This window comes from Ptychodera flava, chromosome 10 (genome assembly GCF_041260155.1).
Source record: "Ptychodera flava strain L36383 chromosome 10, AS_Pfla_20210202, whole genome shotgun sequence".
NCBI classification, from domain to species: Eukaryota; Metazoa; Hemichordata; class Enteropneusta; family Ptychoderidae; genus Ptychodera; species Ptychodera flava.
In genome coordinates this window covers 8,106,539-8,127,079 of record NC_091937.1, presented here as the reverse complement: position 1 = coordinate 8,127,079, position 20,541 = coordinate 8,106,539, and the positions used below count along the sequence as shown (strand labels likewise).

Here is a 20,541-nt window from a genome sequence, read left to right as displayed (position 1 = left end):
TAACATAACATGCAAGAAAACAGAAAATGTTCGATAGATGGAATACAGAGAGATTTGGTATTGGATTGCTTACTTTTTTTCGCGACATTCGTTTGCCACAACATTTTATCGTTTCACGAGTATCATTCATCAATGTGTCGTTTTTTCCCTTTGTCGGCACGCGCAGAAATACCATCATTCTATGATGCCTGTCGCTCATCCAAATGAACATGTCATTCATGACAATGTGTTGGCAACATAGCCATCGTCAAGTGTGACCATCTTTTGTTACGTTATCAGGGTGTACATAACAAAATTTCTCTCCGGGATGTTCATTGTATTATCGACACGATCTCACTTTTGGCTGTAGGCCTAGAATGTTACTTATTTATAGAAAATATAAATATTTTACAAAGTAAATCCAATATTATTTTTTTTCTTTATTTCGCAGGTTTGCCACAGACAAGGCTCCCTCTTCCTCCTATAAGCCAAAGAAATGTGACCCTGGATGAGAAGACAGAGATCAAAGGTATAATTTCTTTCCCGGCATGTATACGCACAAGAATTATGTTGAAAAATTTATTCCCGAAAGAGTTAAACTATTCATTTCACCAACCCTATGAGCCTGTATACGTATGCCACACACCCATTTTACCAAACGAGTGAGGAACTGTTATACGCTTAACGGCTAATGTTGATCCGAAGCTCTTTATATACTGAATTCAGAAGTGACCTTACCACCAAAAAATCTACTTATCATGGCACGGCCTTTCTTGATCTGATCCAGACACACGCTTGTCACCACTTTTTACTCTCGGAATATACTCTGGCCTGAAAAAGTGTGGTAAATGCATGTCTGTCAAAGACGTGGACTGACTTCTATCAATTTGAGGAACAGCTACTTTAGTTATGCGTATAGTTACTTCCAGATTTTTGATGGCAGCACCTTTATTTTTTATTTGGCCTCAAAGACATTACAAGAAGATCTTGTCAACGAAGTATAGTGGCCAACCTAACTTCAATTGTGCTTTACAGAGGTGACCCAGTCTCCGTGACAATATGAAACAATAACGTTGTAACCTCCATAAATGTAATAATCTCCATAAATGTAACATCAACCAAAATTGTAATAAAATGCACCCATAAATGTAATATCACCCATAAATGTAACAAAAATCAATCAAATGTGTAATAAAAACACCAACCAACAATTGTAATAAATGGTAACCATAAATGTAATAAAAAGTAACCCATAAATGTAATACTTGTCAACCATAAATGTAATAAATCTATTTTATCGTTGCAATTGAAGAAGTAGCCCTTAATATTTATCTATATGGTATTGAAAGCAACTCCACACATTGTTCATGTCTTAATTGTTGGTATTTAGTGTGTTTTGTGTATTTTGAAAGTGTATTTTACGTTTCGCTGTTTTTGTGTATAGAACTGATTGGCCATTGCGAGACACAGATGTAATCTGAGTGTCAGTGCAGTCTCTACTCCAGAGTTGAGGACACTGTATACACTACGATCCCTTAACGCCGTTTTTTCTAAAATTTGCCCTACTTTCTTCATCAGTCGCCTCAAATTCGTATTCAGTGGATAAATTATCTGTAATAATCGAAAGATTGTCTGTATTCCTATGTTGTTCCACTTGAAGTTTGTTCCTTCACTTGGAATGCTAGAATTTCTTATTTTGTTCTACTGTGTCCAAGGTATAATATGCTAACGACTTGTATGATGTGCATAGATATATTGATGTTACCATGAGTCAGATCGTACAACTTTCTCTCTATCACTATATAAGGATGATCTCAGACTATATATATGTAAGCGAGGTCTGTAGACCAAATTTTCGAGGAATACTGGTAAGAGCCATTACCATCTCATTTCCCTTTACGTATTTGAAGACATTTATACCTCTTTTTGTATGTGATGATGGTGCAGAAGGGACTAAAAAATCAGGTACTATGAAAACACGAGCAAGTGGACACGAGAAAGGTGAGACAATAAGCACGTAAAATGACATTGTAATTCCGGGTGTAAATGACTTTGAACTTGTTGCTTCAACAATGTTTCCTACGATAGAAATTTAATCTACTATCAAATTGTAATGAAAATGTTCTTGCTGTTCTGACAGGATTAAAGGGGAACTTCTGACCACAGTACGCGTAGATGGAGTAAATATATATAGATCAGGCGACACAGTAATTAACGTTGCGCTCGAAACTTTATTTCCCCAGGTCAGCCTGATGGCTGCCTGGGGCAACTCTTGGCTCCGAGAACCAGGAGATATGCTCACTCCAAGGCCCCCAAGGTCCGACTCCCAAATTTACAATACTTTGTCGACAAGAAAACTTGCCAACGCTTGTTTCACAATGATTAATACATAGTATGCATGAGACATGTCACAACACCATTGTTTTAAATCCAAGCTGTGAAAATATGAAAAGCGATACTTGACAGCTACTGTAACAGTTCTGATAAAAGTTCGACTCCATTGTCTTTCTATCGTCCACCTTGCGTGAGACATTCCATGCATAATCATAGGAATTCACGAGACACGCGGGTGTCTGGAATGGCGCTGCCATTGAATTTAAACAGAAGAGACTTGAAAATTGAAGAATTACACATCCGGTCAATCGTGGGAATTCAAGCCCAAGTGGCGAAATGTTGAAATTTGGCGAATTACTAGAATGAAGATTTATAGTAACCGGTACAAATTATAGAAACATGACATCGTTCTTTCTCCCACAAAGGCTTGCCCTCAAGCCTTATAAAAGGTGTCTCAAATATAGATAAAGTACAAAAATATTACATTGACACAAAATACACAAGGAAAGTACAGAATTTCAGAAAAACATCAATTAGAAAGTACAATTTTTTGGTAACTAGAAATACCGGTATGACATCGTTCTTTGAAAATAATCGAATAATGTATGTGTTGCTGTGCTGATAGCAGATGTATACAAGCTGTATCGGGCAATTTCCGCGGTTATGTTCGTGATCAAAAGTTTCTCCCAGTGAGATCACTGCAGCGTTTCTAGAACAATTTCGATTACCATATTGACGATGTTCAAATTTAAAAATTATTCAACTTTCCAACCCCCCAACCCTTCGTATCGGAGACGTCTTACGCGTAGCACTGCAGCGTCGGTAATTCTCGTAGCTCTATATTATCTTCACTAAAAAAAAAAAACCACTCCCAACCCCAAACCAACCCGCGTAGATGAGGCTTCGTATAAAATTAAGACAAACGACCATAAATAATTAGATTTCTCTGTTGAACAATACCAATATTTGGAATTAAAGCAAGTCTACTATACTAACTATTTGACCACAAAAACCCCTCGAACAATTGTCAAATTCAGTTCGCAGACAAAAGACGCAGTTCCAATGATCATACACAGTTCTCTTGTTCAACTTCGACAAATCTCGAATCTGCTCACCCTTCAAAATGTTAATACTGTTAATCTTTTCATGGTTGGTCTACCTTGACGTGCTCTTCGCGAGCTTCCTTGGGTTGAATGATTCAGCTTGCCTCTGTAAATACCATCTTCTTCTGTAATTTTTTTGGTCTGAATTCTGCATTGTCCATCCTTTATGTCATCCGGGGAATTTCACTCAGGTGTCCGGGAGCGACTCGCTTCTCGCAGTTCTATCGGGAAATTCCATTCAGCTTTGCCGTGAGAGGCTTCGTTTTCTTCGTTTCCGGGGAATCATGCAGCTCAGATTTTGGCAGAACGACTCGCTTTGCAGCTCGAGGCTCGACCAAACACCACAATTGGTCGATATTGCAACCGGGTTTTAGTTCTCCACCATATCAAATAGTAAAAAAATGTTCTTGGCTGTTCCGGGGAACTTCAGACCACAGTACGCGTAGATGGAGTAAATATATATAGATCAGGCGACACAGGAATTAACGTTGCGCTCGAAACTTTATTTCCCCAGGTCAGCCTGATGGCTGCCTGGGGCAACTCTTGGCTCCGAGAGCCTGGAGATATGCTCACTCCAAGGCCCCCAAAGTCCGACTCTCAAATTTACAATACTTTGTCGACAAGAAAACTTGCCAACGCTTGTTTCACAATGATTAATACATAGTATGCATGAGACATGTCACAACACCATTGTTTTAAATCCAAGCTGTGAAAATATGAAAAGCGATACTTGACAGCTACAGTTCTGATAAAAGTTCGACTCCATTGTCTTTCTATCGTCCAACCTTGCGTGAGACATTCCATGCATAATCATAGGAATTCACGAGACACGCGGGTGTCTGGAATGGCGCTGCCATTGAATTTAAACAGAAGAGACTTGAAAATTGAAGAATTACACCTCCGGTAAATCGTGGGAATTCAAGCCCGAGTGGCGAAATGTTGAAATTTGGCGAATTACTAGAATGAAGATTTACAGTAACCGGTGCAAATTATAGAAACATGACACTACTGACAAAAATTTCAGATAGTCCCTACAATGTTCTCTGTGATTTTCAAGGCTTCCCAGCCCCGAACAACACGTTTTCTCGTATCCCCTAGTACCGTCCGTACTTGGCGTTCATGCTCGGTCCCTGACGTCGTGAGCTTTTTTGCAAGTATGGGCGAGATTTCACATGGCTGACATGGTCAAATTTTTTAAGGAACTCACATCAAAATGATCAAAAAAATATCTGCTTTTAATCAAATTTTACCTAAATTTATCTTATTTGTATTTTAGGCAATATTTAAAAAAAACAGAGGTGAATTTATTTTTGTGTGCGGTGTCTATTTTTAAAGTCCTATATTGTCAAATCATTTCATTTCAGAGGAATTGTCAGTGTCGGCAGTCCTTCGAACCACAACAAGCGGACAAGGGGGTAAATTGCCTGTCATACGAAGACTTTGAGTTCCTTTTCTCTTTGAGATCTTTTCATGGTTATTTTTCTGCAGTGTCTTGGTTGATGAAAATAACACTGCAACTTCGTTTATCAATTTTCGATACCACGTTCACTTATTTCGAAGTAGATCGGAGTAATTAAATTCTTTATTTAGTGATCACGAGCGCGGAGGTTTATTGAGCTTGGTTTACAAAGGATTTTACCATGGAGCGTTTCTGCTTACAAATCTTTGTTAAATTTGTGTAAAATTTACTTTAAAACGCCTGCATACGGAAACAAGTAACTATAAAATCTGCTTGTGTAAAATATCGATATGCTGCATCAGTTTAGTCAAGCATTTGACAAATCTTCCTCTAATTGCAAATTTCCACATTTTATTGACCCATTGCGCTCGCAATCGTCCACCAATAACCGCAGAAGTTAAAATTGACTGCAGAGTCACATTTGATTTCAAGCAATCGTACGCGTTTTCTGTAAATCGTTTTAAAATGTTGCAATGTTTCACTCTGCCAAAAGAGCTGAATCCACAAAGGATTATAAGGATTCTATATTCGATTTCTTTGAATACTTTGGAATCCGAAGGGAATCCATTGTTTAAACTAGTGATGGATTCCCAGTGCTTGATGTTTATTGATTACTCATTGATTCTATTGTATATTATAAGAATCCATTATCATTGATTCTACTGTTGCTCTCTGGACACTGAACATTTCACATGGTGTTTGCGATACTAATAAAAACGTTTGGCTTGAAAGAATATTTCCATGAAAAAAGCAACGTTTAGTCTTCGATCACCTTTCGGTTTGTTAAGTATCCAGGGTAACTTCAAGTAAGAAAATGGATAAATCCAAATGATGAATCTTTCTTACATTACTAGGGAAACCATCGGCTGCTGACGATCAGCAATATTACCGCCTAGAGGGTAATTAAGGATACATACTTTAGTTGAATACGAGTATATCCATATAGTGTATTGGCATTCGTGAAACAAATCATGCCATAATTGTGTTTGAATATATATATATATATATATATATATATAATATATATATATATATATATTATATATATATATGTTACAAACTGCTTCAAGTACAAAGTCATAACATCTGTTACTTAAGTTTCATGCATCCAGCAATCTTCAGAGAGATAGTCAGACAGAACTAAAATAATATAAGTATAATTTAAGGTGGTGATAAAATTTGATAATTAATATTTGTTATGGTGCTGACATTTTGAAACCAAATCAGATCGTTTGCCTAACAGCGTAGATTGTCAGCATTGATAATGTGCAGCTTTTTTGATATATAAAGATTACATCGCTTGCTTATGTTGGAGTAACTCGATGCTTTGTCAATAATTGGCCTTGACACGCAAAAGCATTGGTCCTTGTGTTCAAAGGGAAACCTAAGTCCAGCGAATTTCATCATTTATCCCTTCTGATAGAACCCTTTAATAAAATGCAGCTCAAATTCGCAACATAATTGCACGCGCTGACGACTACGGCGCGACGAAAAGAGAAGTTGAAGTAGACGACATTTATGAAAATGAGCTCAGAATTCCATGGGCGCGAAAGGGTTCATGGGAGGAGCTTGCGTGACGTCATCCGCGATACAGACGATTGGAGCTAGCTGCTGGAGAAGTTCATGGAGAGTTCGGACAGCGATATTTCTGATATCGAGTATTACTTTCCCCCGACTGAAATCAAATCATACCAATTTGAACCGAGGTATGTAATAACGGGAAAGCATATCCACTAATCGTTCATATATCTTGGTTGTTTGCGTTTTGTGTATGATTCCGTGGAGGCACCGTCCCGAGCGAGGGACGGTGGTGAAGGGAGTCACTGTGCTTGTACAGACCCCGAACTGGATTGGAGACACTAAGGGACCCTGCGATCCTTCGACGCTTCGTTTTTAAACAGAGTTCTCTTAATCAGTCGCTTCCGATGTATATTCGATATTTACCCGCGAGTTGAAAAATCTAATATCGTCTATTGTTGTAAGAAAGTATTTCGTGCATGGCCAGTCAAAACTCCCGATGATGCACGATCGGTCCTCTGTCCAAGTCCTGATTATCAAGTAAAATGTATTACATGTAAATAATGTATTTCGTACAAGGCCCTCCAAAACTCCCGATAATATCCGATCGCCCTCTCGACGAAGTCCCGATAGTAAATTTGTATGAAAGTTTCGCGTTGACATTTAATGAAAAATGCATTGAAAGTAAAACATGTATTTCGTGCATGAATACATCTAATAATGAAAAACATTCAGGATCGATTCTTGACTCCGCCATGGATGCTATTTTTGAACTAAGAGTCGGACAGAGGTAGTCGGGTGGTCATCCAGATCTTTTAGGTGGTGAAATCTCTGATATACATCGGATATTTACCCACGATTTGACAAAGTATCGTCTAGTATCAGAGTTAAAGTCCGAAATCGCCGATATTTATCGGGTTAATATCGGTGATTTCGCAGACCCGGCGTGCCGAGACACAATGCAAGTAAATCTAGTATCGTCTGGTATCGATATTAGAGTCCCGCAATTGCCGATATTTATCGGGTAAATATCGGCGATTTCTCAGACCCGGCGTGCCGAGACACAATAGGCAAGAAGTCATTCTAGTATCTTCTAGTATCAATATTACCAGGTATAGTCCCGAAATTGCCCATATTTATCGGGTATATATCGGCGATTTCGCAGACCCGGGCTGTCGAGATAAGAGACGCTTTGTGTAGTTTCGTCTTCGGATATTAGAGTCCCGAAATCGCCAATATTTATCTGGTTAAAACCGGCGATTTTAGGCTGACTCAGCATGTCAAGATACGAACCACATTGTGTAGTATCGTCTTGTATCGATATTAGAGTCCCGAAATCCCTTATAAAACAATCATCCTTGAAATGTGCAGAGCATAGCTTTGTATCTTTGACAGTTTTTAACATTTTATTACCTCGCCCGACTTTCTTTAGCCACTGTCTTCGAAAAAGCTGTTCTGTGGGAAAACGGTAAAAACTAACACCGTTTTTGTTCTTCCTTGAGTCATTTTTGCACCCAACTGCACAACAGTTAATCATTTTCCATGCTACTGAGCATTAAAAAGTTGTAACGTGCAGAAATGCACTACTACAGTCATAGACTCCAATGCTACGGTCAAGCTGTCACATACAGGGTCATCTGTCCAAATCAGAAAAGTGGTATTTTAACGGAAAGCCTGTTGAAGTAGTTTCTTATTACAAATATTTTGGTATTTTACTCTCATATCGATTGCAATGGTCCATGGCAACTAAAACTATTGCTCAACAGGCAAAATAAAACCATTTTCAAATATTGTCAAAACAACAAAAAAGATGGGTATGTTCCCTTATGATGTTTATTTAAAGTGTTTGATTATGATCCTACCTATATTAACCTACGCCTCTGAGATTTGGGGTTATAAGAAATATTACTGTTTAGAAGAGTTCAGCAGTTTGCTTGTCGTGTATTTTTTGGAGTCTCCAGCAAAGCTCTAAATGTCACTGTGTTGGGAGAATGTGGGAGATATTCTATACATTTATATACTGCTAAACGTTGTGTAAAATATGGGCAAAACTTGTAAATATGCCAAAGTACAGATATCCAAGGAAATGCTATGACATGTTGTACAATATTGAAATGTCTGGAACATGGAAAAAACGAACATGGGTGCATGAGGTGAAGGAACTTCTGGTGGTATGTAACCTTCAAAATGTATGGGAAAATCAAAGTGTGAACAATATTAAGAGTTTTACTGAAACATTTGTTAAAATTTTTTAAAAAGTTTTGTTTGCAAGTTGGTATAGTGAAATCTCTACTTTGGATAAGTTAATATCATATCGTAGTTTTAAGCTTTCTTTAGAGCCTGAGAAATATATTTTTGCTGTTAAAATTCCCATCCATATGCAAATGCTTGCACGGTTTCGCTGCTCTTCACATAACTTACGTATTGAAAGTGATAGACAACATGGGATTGAAAGAGATCAACGATTGTGCACTTTCTGTGATTCAAACGAAGTAGAGGACGAGTATTATTTCCTGTTAGTTTGCTCTCTTTTCCAGAATTTGCGGAGAAAGTATTTACAAATGTATTATTTTGAATCGCCATCATCAGAAAGGTTCATTGAATTACTTTCCCAACAAAATGATCAAATCTTACAAAGTTTAGCTGCTTTTATATTTCATGCTATGAAATTACGAAACGAGTTAAATGATTTGAATAGTTAATTTATATACTTTGTTTAAATTATTAAACTTTGTGACACGGATTGCATATTTTTGAAATGTACATTCCTTTATTTTTATTGTTGTATTATGGGCCAAAGGCCTTTGAATACAGAATAAACCAACCTACCTACCTAAAAAAAACAAAGAAAAACATACGTTCCTGTATCGCCGATGACGTCATGGACGCTCCTCCCATAAGCCCTTTCGCGCCCTTGGGATTCAGAGCTCATTTTCATAAATGTCGTCTACTTCAACGTCTCCTTTCTTCGCGCCGTAGAGTTCACTTGCCGTTCTCGTATTTCTGTTACGGAAAGATTGCCTGTGCTCGGCGAACCTCGTCTTAAAGGTGTTATCAGCGAGGCCGATGTAAATCCTCTCCTCATCGACTCCCGTTGATACTTTGGCCTTGTTAACGACACCTTTGGCTTGACAGTTACCTTTTAATGGGAATGTAGACTTGTCCCAGCAATTACAAACAGCTATTTTTAGTTCTGACTAATAACTGTCTGAAGATTGCAGGATGCACGAAACTTGAGAAACAAATACTATTACTTTGTACCTGAAGTAATTTATTATTTATAACGCTCGGCTTGTAGCATTGTAATTTCCCACATTGACATAAGTGTATACTTATTTATTTAACCACACACACACACACAATATATATATGTATATGTGTGTGTGTGGTATGTGTCTGTCTGTCTGTCTGTCTGTCTGTTTCTGTCCCTATGTCTCTGTATTTCTGTGTGCATATTTGACTACTAATATGAAATGGGTACACAATTAAGCAAATATCCATTAAAATATCATTTTAAACAGCCGCAAGAACCAATATCAATAAAATGAGCATTTGTCGGGTGAGAAAACATATTTAAAATGCCATACATGTAGAATATTGTACTTAAAAGTAGGTTTAGCAAAATAATGGAGATTTAAGTAGACGAGTATTTTGAAAGACCGGTACATAGATACGTTGATTATTATAATCAGTTTTACAACTTTTCATTGATAATTTGTTTACAGAGTCATCTGTGGTTGTAGCAGACCAAAATGTACAAGACATACAAAAAAGTAGGTCATCTTTAGATTTGTACTTTGTCTGTCATTGTTGCGATTAGTTAGCGAGAAAAAGCTTTGTGGACGAAGGCTTAGCTCGAAGCCAATTGTGATTACTAGTAACTGTCAGGCGGCCTTTTCACGGATCGTCCGACTCACAGCCTCGAACCCGGCCCATTTTTAGATTTAGAAGACTTTCGCCTTGAAGGAGAACTTCGTTCAAAAGTTGGATTACATTATTACGCTAAAGATGCTTTGTTGGCATACCTTAAATCTTAAAAGAATTAAATTAGGAGCGCCGCTTGCAGTACATGATAACTAAGTTTGTATAACTTAGTTATCATGTACTGCATCCACAATGAGAACCTTCAAGAAAATTGAGTGACTGTTACTGCGAGATATTCACGCGATCGCCAGAGAGACAACATCTAATTTTTATAAACTCTCTCGTGTACATACTCGTATTTTAATGTTAGGTCAACAATACCCTGTATGCTGGTTGAAAGTCCGACGATAAAATATGTTTTTGGCGGCTTTTGAAGACGAACTCAGAACGCACATTATTTACCGCCTACATATAGAGACTGTATTTCTTATAAAATACTAGAATAGCTAGTTGCTCTTTAAAGGATATACTTTGAAAATTGATGGCGGGACAGGCCCAGCTATACTCTACAACGAAAATGTCAATCCAAGGTGTATTACAAATCGGTTGAGTCTAAATTGGTATACGAAATTACACGCTAATACCACGTTATGCAAATAACTTTAACAAAGCCTACGGTAAGAGTACATAATTGTCTAAATAATTCGGATCTCAATCCTAGGCACCCATTAAGAATATCATGGTCGATCATATCCAGGGATCAATTGACGCCGAATATACTTAGAGTGTTCTAATTTTTATGGTTACAGTGCTCTGCAATTTGCACTATGTGTAATTGTTCCCCTGACTTCGTGTCAAATATTGTAAAATTAGCCTACATTTTAAACGCATCATTTCAGAGCTTGATTTGAAAGTTAAAGATCAAACTTCCTGTGTCTGGATTAACATTGATGTAGTTCCTTGTTGGGCAAAGCGACACTACTTCTCTTCGTGTGATCTGCACGAGCACGCACATTAAGTAGTTTCATTCTAAGTGAAAATAAAATCCATTTATAGACAATAAAGGCCTTATTTCGCTTATTTACGAGACAGCATATCATGCATTTTTTACAACTATTTCAGAAGCTGCTATAACTCCGGATGAAAAGCAGAAAACAAGAGACACCAAATATGATGACGAAGCAACAGGTACATTTTAATGAGCTAACTGTTTGGCTTTCAAAGTGATATACTTTCGAGTAACCTGACAATATAATGTAGATATTTTATGAAATGAAAAGGGTAATGATTCGTATACATGTATAACAAATTTGGAGCCATGTAATCACTTTTTCAACTTTTAAAACTTCCGCTGTCCTTTGCCTTTTTTATTTATGTCTAATGCATATTTTCTCTTGTGTCTTACACGATTTCTTTACTTTCCAACATGCAACTCTTCATCAAACAAACGCTTAATAATTAGATTCGGACAATTGAACCACCTGCAGGATACTAACCGACCAGCGGGAAATAAAACACTTGCAAAGCAGAGACTAAAATGCGCAGACGTTTCGGGTGCAACCCTTCGTTAGTACTGCTTTGCAAGTGTTTTATTTCCCGCTGGTCGGTTAGTATTTTACTGTATTTGTTTTAACTTTGCATTTTGACGAGTACTGTATTTCCCGCTAGTCGGCCAATTTTTTACTGTATTCCTTCACACATGCTGCAGTTTTATCCCTCTTTTGAGGTCATTTGTAATTTTGAACCACCTGCAGGACTTAGTAACAAATGAACGAAGTCGGCATTTAATACAGTTCGGTTATATCTGAACACTCGGTTATCTGAAACGGGCGACTTACGTCGTTCCGACCCTGCATACAGCAGGATTAAGTGAATCACACATGCATGTGCATTCACGCTAGATAACAATGCCTACAACATAATGAACACGGTAAATTTAAAGTCTGTCCATCAGCAATCAAGGCGATGACTACATCGCTTAACATAAGTAACCTCTCACTTTGTCCAAAAACAATATGCGAAATAATGTGCGTTTACCATGATAACCTTAGAAAGCTATCAACAATAGCTTAGTTCTGTTTTCCTGACTTTTTTCTGTGCCTTGATATGTTGTCCTCAATAATGGGTAAGGTTTAAGCCGTTCTAACAATGCCTGTCCCTGGCCAGCTTTATCGAAAAATATATCGATGAGTAATTGCTTGGGTGACCCAACATGTATTGATGGCAGCGTTTATTGGTACTTTTTCCTTCATATAAAGCATGAACTAGTGAATACGAGCTGTTGAATGTAGAATTAGGGCAAAGGTCAGACTATCCGTTCACAATGACGGTCGCATTAGAAAATTCTTGCAAAGCATGCGGAATATTGTGCCCTCAGATAATCAGGGTCGTCAAAAATAACTGCCCAAACCAGACCCTTGATTTTAACACAGCACGGCCAACGGCAGAAATGGGATTAGGAACTAGACTATATGATACAGTCACGAATGTGGTAGACAGTTATTGTAAGCCGCTGTTAAGTACTATTTGCATAAACATAGGAGTTTTGTATGTCTTTCCATATTTATTGTATCCTTTTGGTTTTCCTTTAAATTTGTACTTGTTTTAGGTTTGCCATACGTATGTAAATGGCTGTCGTATGGTCATAAGAAACGTATTCTGTAGGTCTCACTGATGGCTAAATATATTTTACGCAATTTTGATGGTTGGTAGAGTTTTGTAAGTAGTGTTGTGACACATCGAACAGAACACAAACAGATTTTTTTCACGCGAGCAATTAAACCCAGTGCGGGGTTTAAGGCATATAAAGCGCTGTTAAGCCAACAAGAGGACAAGTTAACACATGTCTCGTTAATAGCTCAGTAAACATGATAGAAGAAGAGGGTATAGTAATTTTTAATTACATAAGAGATGATATGAGACCTGATAGAAAATGTCAATTGCCTGACATTTGCCTGGATACAGGTACATTTTAGCGTTAATATAGAAATTATTTGTGTGCAACTGGCATTATGCTTAATGCTTGGAGTGTTAAGCTGTTTCCTGTGGAGTCCCGCATGGCTCCATAATGGGGCCTTTTTTGTTTGTTTGTTTGTTTGTTTGTTGGGAAAGACATACAAGTCGAAAATTAAAACAATGTTCGCAAATGCAGGTTTTGTGTGGCTGTGTCAACATCACTGAACAGCGCGCGCAGGGTGTGCAATATCTTGGTACTGACTGGGATCAATCCTCGTCTAGTGAAACAGTAGCATCTAAGATTATTAAAAAGACATGCTTTCGTCTCAAATTTTTTATATCGTAACAAGAAGTTTTTAGATTTTTAAACGAGAAAACTGTTGGCTAGCTGTTTGATACAATGCCATTTTGATTATGCAGGCTCTTACTGGTAAAGTGCCTTGACTCTGAAGAGCAAACTTCCCAAAATAAAGTCATACTGTTTGTCCTTTGTATGTAAGCGAGAGCTCACCTTGAACCTGCTCACTTCAAACAAACGGAATGGCAACCTGTTAACCACAGAGTCGCATATATAAAACGCATTCGTGTTCATAGAGTTACATTAGGATTAGCACCGAAATATTTGTCAGATAATTTTGTTTTAACAGTCATGTACATAGCACGAGATCCGAACCCTATCCTACTTGTATTCCAGGTGGCGCTCCATTTTATCAGAATAGTTTTGTATATACAGCTAATGTTGAATGGAACAAAGTTCCAAGAAATATATAGAGTATTACTTCCAATTCTCTGTTTAAAAGAAAGTTAAAGAAGTATTTTATAAAGCAATGAATCAACGTGAGAAAAATGATGTTGTTTTTTATTAATTGTTGTTATGCAAAATTGCTTGTGATCTTTTTCGTGGAACCACAGTAGAAATACGTTTTTAACTTTTCTGTGTTATCCAAGCACTTTCATGTTTGTCTTTTTCCTTTTTTGTATTGTATGTTTTTCAAAGTGCTAAATAAATCAAATCAAATCATAAGGTGACAACTGTTGCACAGACAGACAACCCTCCAAACCACTGGCAACCCCCCCCCCCGAACTTGATGGATGAATATCGTTCAAACACCACCATTATAGGAGCTGAGAGAATGACCATGTAGCTAATTGTTTGTGAGGGCTCTACACTTAATAAAGAGAATGTCCATTTGACACACATGCGTTTTCCGCAACCTTAAGCATGGAGGGGTGGTTCTTGTTGTCTGAACTAACGCTCCCTTTACACTCTAATCTATAGGTCATTCGTGTTTCAGGAACATTAGCCAACTTTCAATTCAATTCAATTACTTTGATGTTCACAAGTACATGTAGAAATTTGCCTTCACACTCATCATATACAGAAAAATAGTACAACTGGCAAGAGCATTCTATAAAAAGGGACGCGATTACACATTAAAAAGATTAAAATAAACACTAGGTAGCGACATAGATGCAAAGGAGGAAGCACTTACAAACGGAAACAACGAAAGACCAGCTGGAAGTTTAAAACAACTACATCGACTTTGAGTTTAAAATTTAAACTGCTAATTGAAAGAATGACTGTTTAAAGGTGTTTTTCTTTGCACGGGGGACCTCATAACGTCTCCCTGACATGACGGGAGCTTCTGGAAGTTACCATGAAGAGGGTGATCAGAATCATTGACAATGTTGTGCGCTTTCCTTTTCACTGCCAGATGATAAAGGTTTTCAAGAGAATTTTTATCAGCCAATCAGTTTTTCTGCCATCCTCACAATACGAGAAAGCTTACTTCTGTTTTTGACAGGCCCCAAATTACCCTACAACAAAGTGATATTATAGGTTAAAACACTCTCAATTAGGGATTTGTACACGTACCATTTGTAATATATTTTACTCACACTGAAAGATTTGAGTTTCCTGAGAAGGTATAATCTTTGTTGACATTATTTTGCTATATAGTCAGTATTTCATCAAATGTGAGTTTTTCATTTGAAATTAACCTAAGTATTTGAAACATGAAACGACTTCAACAGATTCATTTTTGATTGTGACAGGAGTAAAATCCGGGAAAACTTTACGACCAATTACAAGGTCTTTTGTTGTACCATCACTCTTATTTAAAACGCTATTTATGTACCATGTCTTTGACATTTCTTTGTGAACCTTTTGTGTTTTTCTAGTTAATAAACGTGCATATGGAAATGAAGTATATAAATGAACAGAAGAGAACACGATCATATACACTAACTGTTGATGCAATTGTTCAAAGATATGACACTGTCCTAAAGCTATATTATTTCGATTATCATTTTGCAGGGCCAGTGACAGCATATAAAGACCAGCAAAGTCAATTAATTAAAGGTAAGGTCATCCCGCTATCAATTCACAAGAAGGCCGTACAAAAAAATCTTCACATTTGAATAATAAATGAGAGCCATCTTTGCTCCCACAGGACTTTTGGGTGAAGTGATGGCAAAGGTAGCAGAACAAGGACAGCAATTAAATGAAAAGTTTGCTGCCCAGGATGAAAAGTTTGCAGCATTGTCAAAAGACATGAAGGAATTATGCCGTGGACTACATGATTTCAAAGATACAATTGCAAAGAAAATGGACATGTTCGAAAACGGGTTGATAAACTTGGACAAAGGTACTGTAACATTTGTTTTCGCTAACATAAAAATGCAATGTCAGGAGAATAGCATCAATTAAAGAATAGATTCCACTCATGAAGGGGATTTTTTTCATCTAACTAATCCTAACATTAGAATAACACTCTAACACTCTTTTTTTAAAATTCATTACACCCTTCTTCTTGAAAGGTGTCTGAATTTCGTCTATGTGTTACATGGTTATCCTCGAGGTGCAATCTACAGATAAATTCCTTGTGTTAAGTTGCAAACTGTCTCTGCCTACTACTTATTTTGTTTCTAGGAACGCATTCTTTTAATTTTATACATCAATATACCAGACTTTTTAACCCTTTTTTCTTTGCATGCCAAACTTTATAGTTTTAAAGGAAATGATAGAAGAGAAGACAGCTCCACTATATGAAGATTTGAAACCTTAAAACAACTGTTTATATCACTAGAGAAGAGCGTTGGAAAATTGCAACAAAGTCAAGGTTTGCAAACTTTTATCATTGCCAAATATTACGGGATTTATTTGAAAAACTTTTCATGTGCACACGCAACGTTAAAATATGTGAAAAAAATACGATTAGACGGAACGCATACAGATGCTGTCGACAGCCTCTCTCTTAATTAACCAGTGTATTCCATTAGTCTATAGATATATCCGTTAGTCCATCTATTCAATCATCCATGCATCCTCCATCTATCTACCTTTACAAAGATTGAAAAGTAGCTAAGTAGATAGATACACAGATACATATACACAAATAGACAATATAATAAATGACATACATACATACATACATACATACATACATACATACATACATACATACATACAATATTCACGACATATGCAAGCTAATTATGTTCTTTATTTAAAAGTAATCTTATTATAATTCTTCTTCAAACAGTCATCCTGCAAGCTTTCAGTGCGTTCAGGGACAAATTATTCAAACTTCTTGACATGGATATACCCAAAATAAGAGGAGATATTGATGAGTTGCGTACGGACTTCACAAATCTGAAACATGATACAACCATAATGTTGAGTGAAATGAGAGAACACGACACGTCAGGTAAGTGCTTATGTAAATCGTTACCGTCGTTTCATAAATTGTAATAACCATAAGATGGCCCGACTATCAAAAGAAGGCAGTCCAGATAGGATCAATCGTATGGTGTTATAAACTCATATAAGTTAGTCTAGGTGTGTGACCTGTGAATATTTTTACGAGAGCATTTCAAGTTTCTTTTCAAGGTCATCAGCCAACATTCGTGAGAGCATTCTCTTTATAAATGCATAGCAGGTAGCTTTCAAATTTGGTCTGTAGTTTCGCTTGGATGACTTAAATTTTATATGTTCCAATGATCATTCGGGAGCATATAACACTCGGGCAAATTTTCCGCCGTCTTTCAAACGAGGAGTTTCAAGTTTAGCTTCCCTTATAGTTTCCTTCTGATGATCTCGTTCATTTTTATTTAAAACATGACACAGTCACTTCTATTGAATTTGTTTATGCTAGTTTTCTGACTCGTAGCTACATTTTCTGATAACAGTTTACAATATTGTTTTCAAATTTTTGTTTTGTGGGTTACGAAAGGTGTCTTTGTTCTTTGTTGGAATTACGGTATAATGGGAATGAGATCAAGTAATTGACATTATAAAAGCATTGAAGCGGATTTAACCATGGTTGTAATTTCCACTAAAACGACTTTTCTGACGGTTTCAGTGCTTAATTTGTCATTAACCTTTTGTTAAGCCTTTCACTTGCCTTCAGGTCAATTTTGTGACCGTCTACTCTGATTATTCAGCATTTTTCTTTATTGGAATCGGTGTTACTCTTGCAGTTAATGTTTAGTGGTTCTCTTTATTGTCGAATATCATGTATACCGAGACCATTTTATCTCTGCTTTATTTTAAAAAGCATAAACAGCACCTGTAGAGCAGTAATTTGTAATACTTTCGTGATTTGTAATACTGCAGTAAATTGTAATAAACTTTGGAGTAATTAAAATTTGTTATAAATGAACAAGCTCAATTTGTAATAAAATTTGGAGTAATTTGTAATATCAATCAGTGCAGTGGTTTGTGATAAAATTTGGAGTAAATTGTAACAAACGCAGACGCTGATTACATATCCTTTTATTTCGAGCAAACATGTTTTCTTTAATCTGTTTTAGCACAGTTTTAACATGTAAAAGGCATAGATGGATTTTCAGGTAACAGACGGCCTTCTATCCATCTATCCACGGTAGGCGGTGCCCTGTCATCCTTCCCTGAGAACCGAAACTTTTGAATAGTTTAAGCGGGGCTACAGCACATTGAAGTTGGGAAGAAAGTCCAAAGACCTAAGTTCTACTGCCTTCAATTGAATATACTTTACAGCTTTAGACATTTTAGTAATTGGTTATTAATATTAGTTTTACAGGCTAGTATTGTTTTCGGATTTGAACATATAAAACGCAAAATTGAGAAAATATGTAATTGAACCTAAACCAATACTCTTTCTTGCATCGGCGACATAGGTGTAATTTGGCAATGTCCCAGTGGAAAATATCCTATAACTTTACCATTTCCAAAGATTTTTCAACAAAATGTCGATACCTTGCAGCACTTTGGAAAATCTTCCAATCATTATCATTCTTAAAGAAATGCAAGTGTTGAAAGCCTGGAAAGGAGCCAGACTTTTGCCGTTCGTCGCGAAATTTGGTTACTATCGCACCAGGTATACAACATAACCAATGAACTCCTTGATTCATTCGAACGAAACTTTAGTGTGCTATAGCCCCGCATATAAGTATTCAAAAGTTTATCTCTTGTTCAGTATATTTGAAGAAATAATACAGTTAGGCTATTGACCAACCCTAATGATGTAGTCAATCTGAAGCTGGGTTAGGTTTAGGTGGCTGTCCCTAGTAAGTTACTTACGAATGTAATTAAAGTAGTTGATCACGCGATCGTCATTGCTTCAGAATGGTGTCAATTTAAGTTTATTGAAAACGCTTAAACAGTGCTTGTTGATGACTCGGTTCTCAGGGAAGGATAGCAGGGCGCCCCTACGAATGCTATATAGATAGAAGGCCGTCTGTTACCTGAAATTCATCTATGCCTTTATCATGTTAAAACTTTACTAAAACATGATTAAAAGAAAACATGTTTGCTCGAAATAAAAGGATATGTGATCAGCGTCTGCTCACTGACTAGTACAACCATTCAAATTTTAAAGATTGGTTTATCAAAAAAGCCTACTTACTATTTACTCCTAAGTTTTTACAATCACTGCAGTGATTGTTATTACAAATTACTCCAAATTTTACTAACAATTGCGCTTGTTCAATTATTACAAATTACTCCAAAGTTTATTACAATTTACTGCAGTATTACAAATTACGAAAGTATTACAAATTACTACTCTACAGCACCCTTTTCATTTCATTTAACTTTTATTAATGACACATTATCTTCTATTGCCTTTGCATAGGAAATCAGCAAAAACACGATATCATACGTTCAATTGCCGACCCAGTTTTGGAAGATGACGTACGTCGTATCGCTCAAAAGATAAAGGGTATACGACAAGACTTAGCAAACTACTCGGTGCACAAATGTTTCTAACAGAAAAGGAGAAAGGCATTATGGATGATGAAGGTCAGGCAGAAGCTGTATTGACATCATGGATGCTGGAAAAGGCGGGGAAGGGAGAGCAACTAACGTGGGGTGAACTGATCGACCCAGTTTCTAAAATAAATAGCGACATTGCTAAAGATGTCGATACACTTCGCAATAACTGATATGAACGCCAGAAAAGTGTACAAAAACATCTTTTATTACCCATTCTCGTTCGTTAACCACTTTACAGCATTTCGTTCATTGTTAGAATAAAGTTCCGTTAATTTTCCCTATACCCGCGTCAATACAACTTAGTCCTGTTTAACTGTACACAAGCTCTTATGAACACTCAAATTGAACTATTGTATATCAAAGTGCGGTAACTAATTACTGGATTTGTTATATTAGTTGGCATAAACTAACACGTTTATTTTATTGCGGAACCTATCAGAAGACTTTATGAGTTTAGGAAGAGGAAACAACTACTCAACGACAGTTTACAAACGAAAAATATGTAAAGTTGTAGACTCACACTATTCAGAATGACCAAGTTTCTTTTTTTCGTGTTGGGACATTTTGAAAATATTTTGCTGTCATTGTGATTTGAAAGTACTTTGCTTTACGCTAGTATATTGTATGGGTTTTTTCGAGAACTGATTTGAGCATTGCGAGTCGTGACATTTGGGCTTTGCTTTTACTACTTCTATGAAAGCAATGCCATATCCTATATTGGGTATGTTGAGGTACTTTTTGTTAACACTCATGTATAGACAATTTCTCAATATTTTGTTCTCCATGAGAGCCGTTTGAGCACATTCGAAAATTTTGACCCATTTTCGTCATGTGACCAAAATAACTGCTTAAAGACGTTCAGTTTTATTGTCTCACTTATCGGTAATCGATTTTAGCGAATTTCAAAACGTGTACAGGGTACAGGGAAAATAACTTGTGATCTATACTATGCAAAATATGCACAGTATAGATCACAAGTATTTGTGATCTAAAAGTACCTCACTGTATTTAATACAGTAATTTGTGTACCATAAGAACAAAATGCACAGGCCAAAATGGTTTTAGCTATTGAC

The 20,541-nt window shown here is 36.7% G+C and overlaps 1 protein-coding gene across 1 annotated transcript; it reads left to right on the top strand.

Annotated features, from left to right (window-relative positions):
* Nucleotides 1-428: 428 nt before the first annotated feature.
* On the top strand, nt 429-19,749 carry LOC139141400 (uncharacterized). Its single transcript, XM_070711023.1, has 11 exons — nt 429-529; nt 1,890-1,980; nt 4,781-4,831; nt 5,730-5,774; nt 10,119-10,166; nt 11,380-11,445; nt 15,530-15,574; nt 15,666-15,860; nt 16,222-16,334; nt 16,758-16,922; nt 19,329-19,749. Exons 2-9 carry the CDS (start codon nt 1,950-1,952, stop codon nt 16,278-16,280), a joined length of 540 nt encoding a protein of 179 aa, XP_070567124.1. The 5' UTR covers nt 429-529; nt 1,890-1,949; the 3' UTR covers nt 16,281-16,334; nt 16,758-16,922; nt 19,329-19,749.
* Nucleotides 19,750-20,541: the final 792 nt, after the last annotated feature.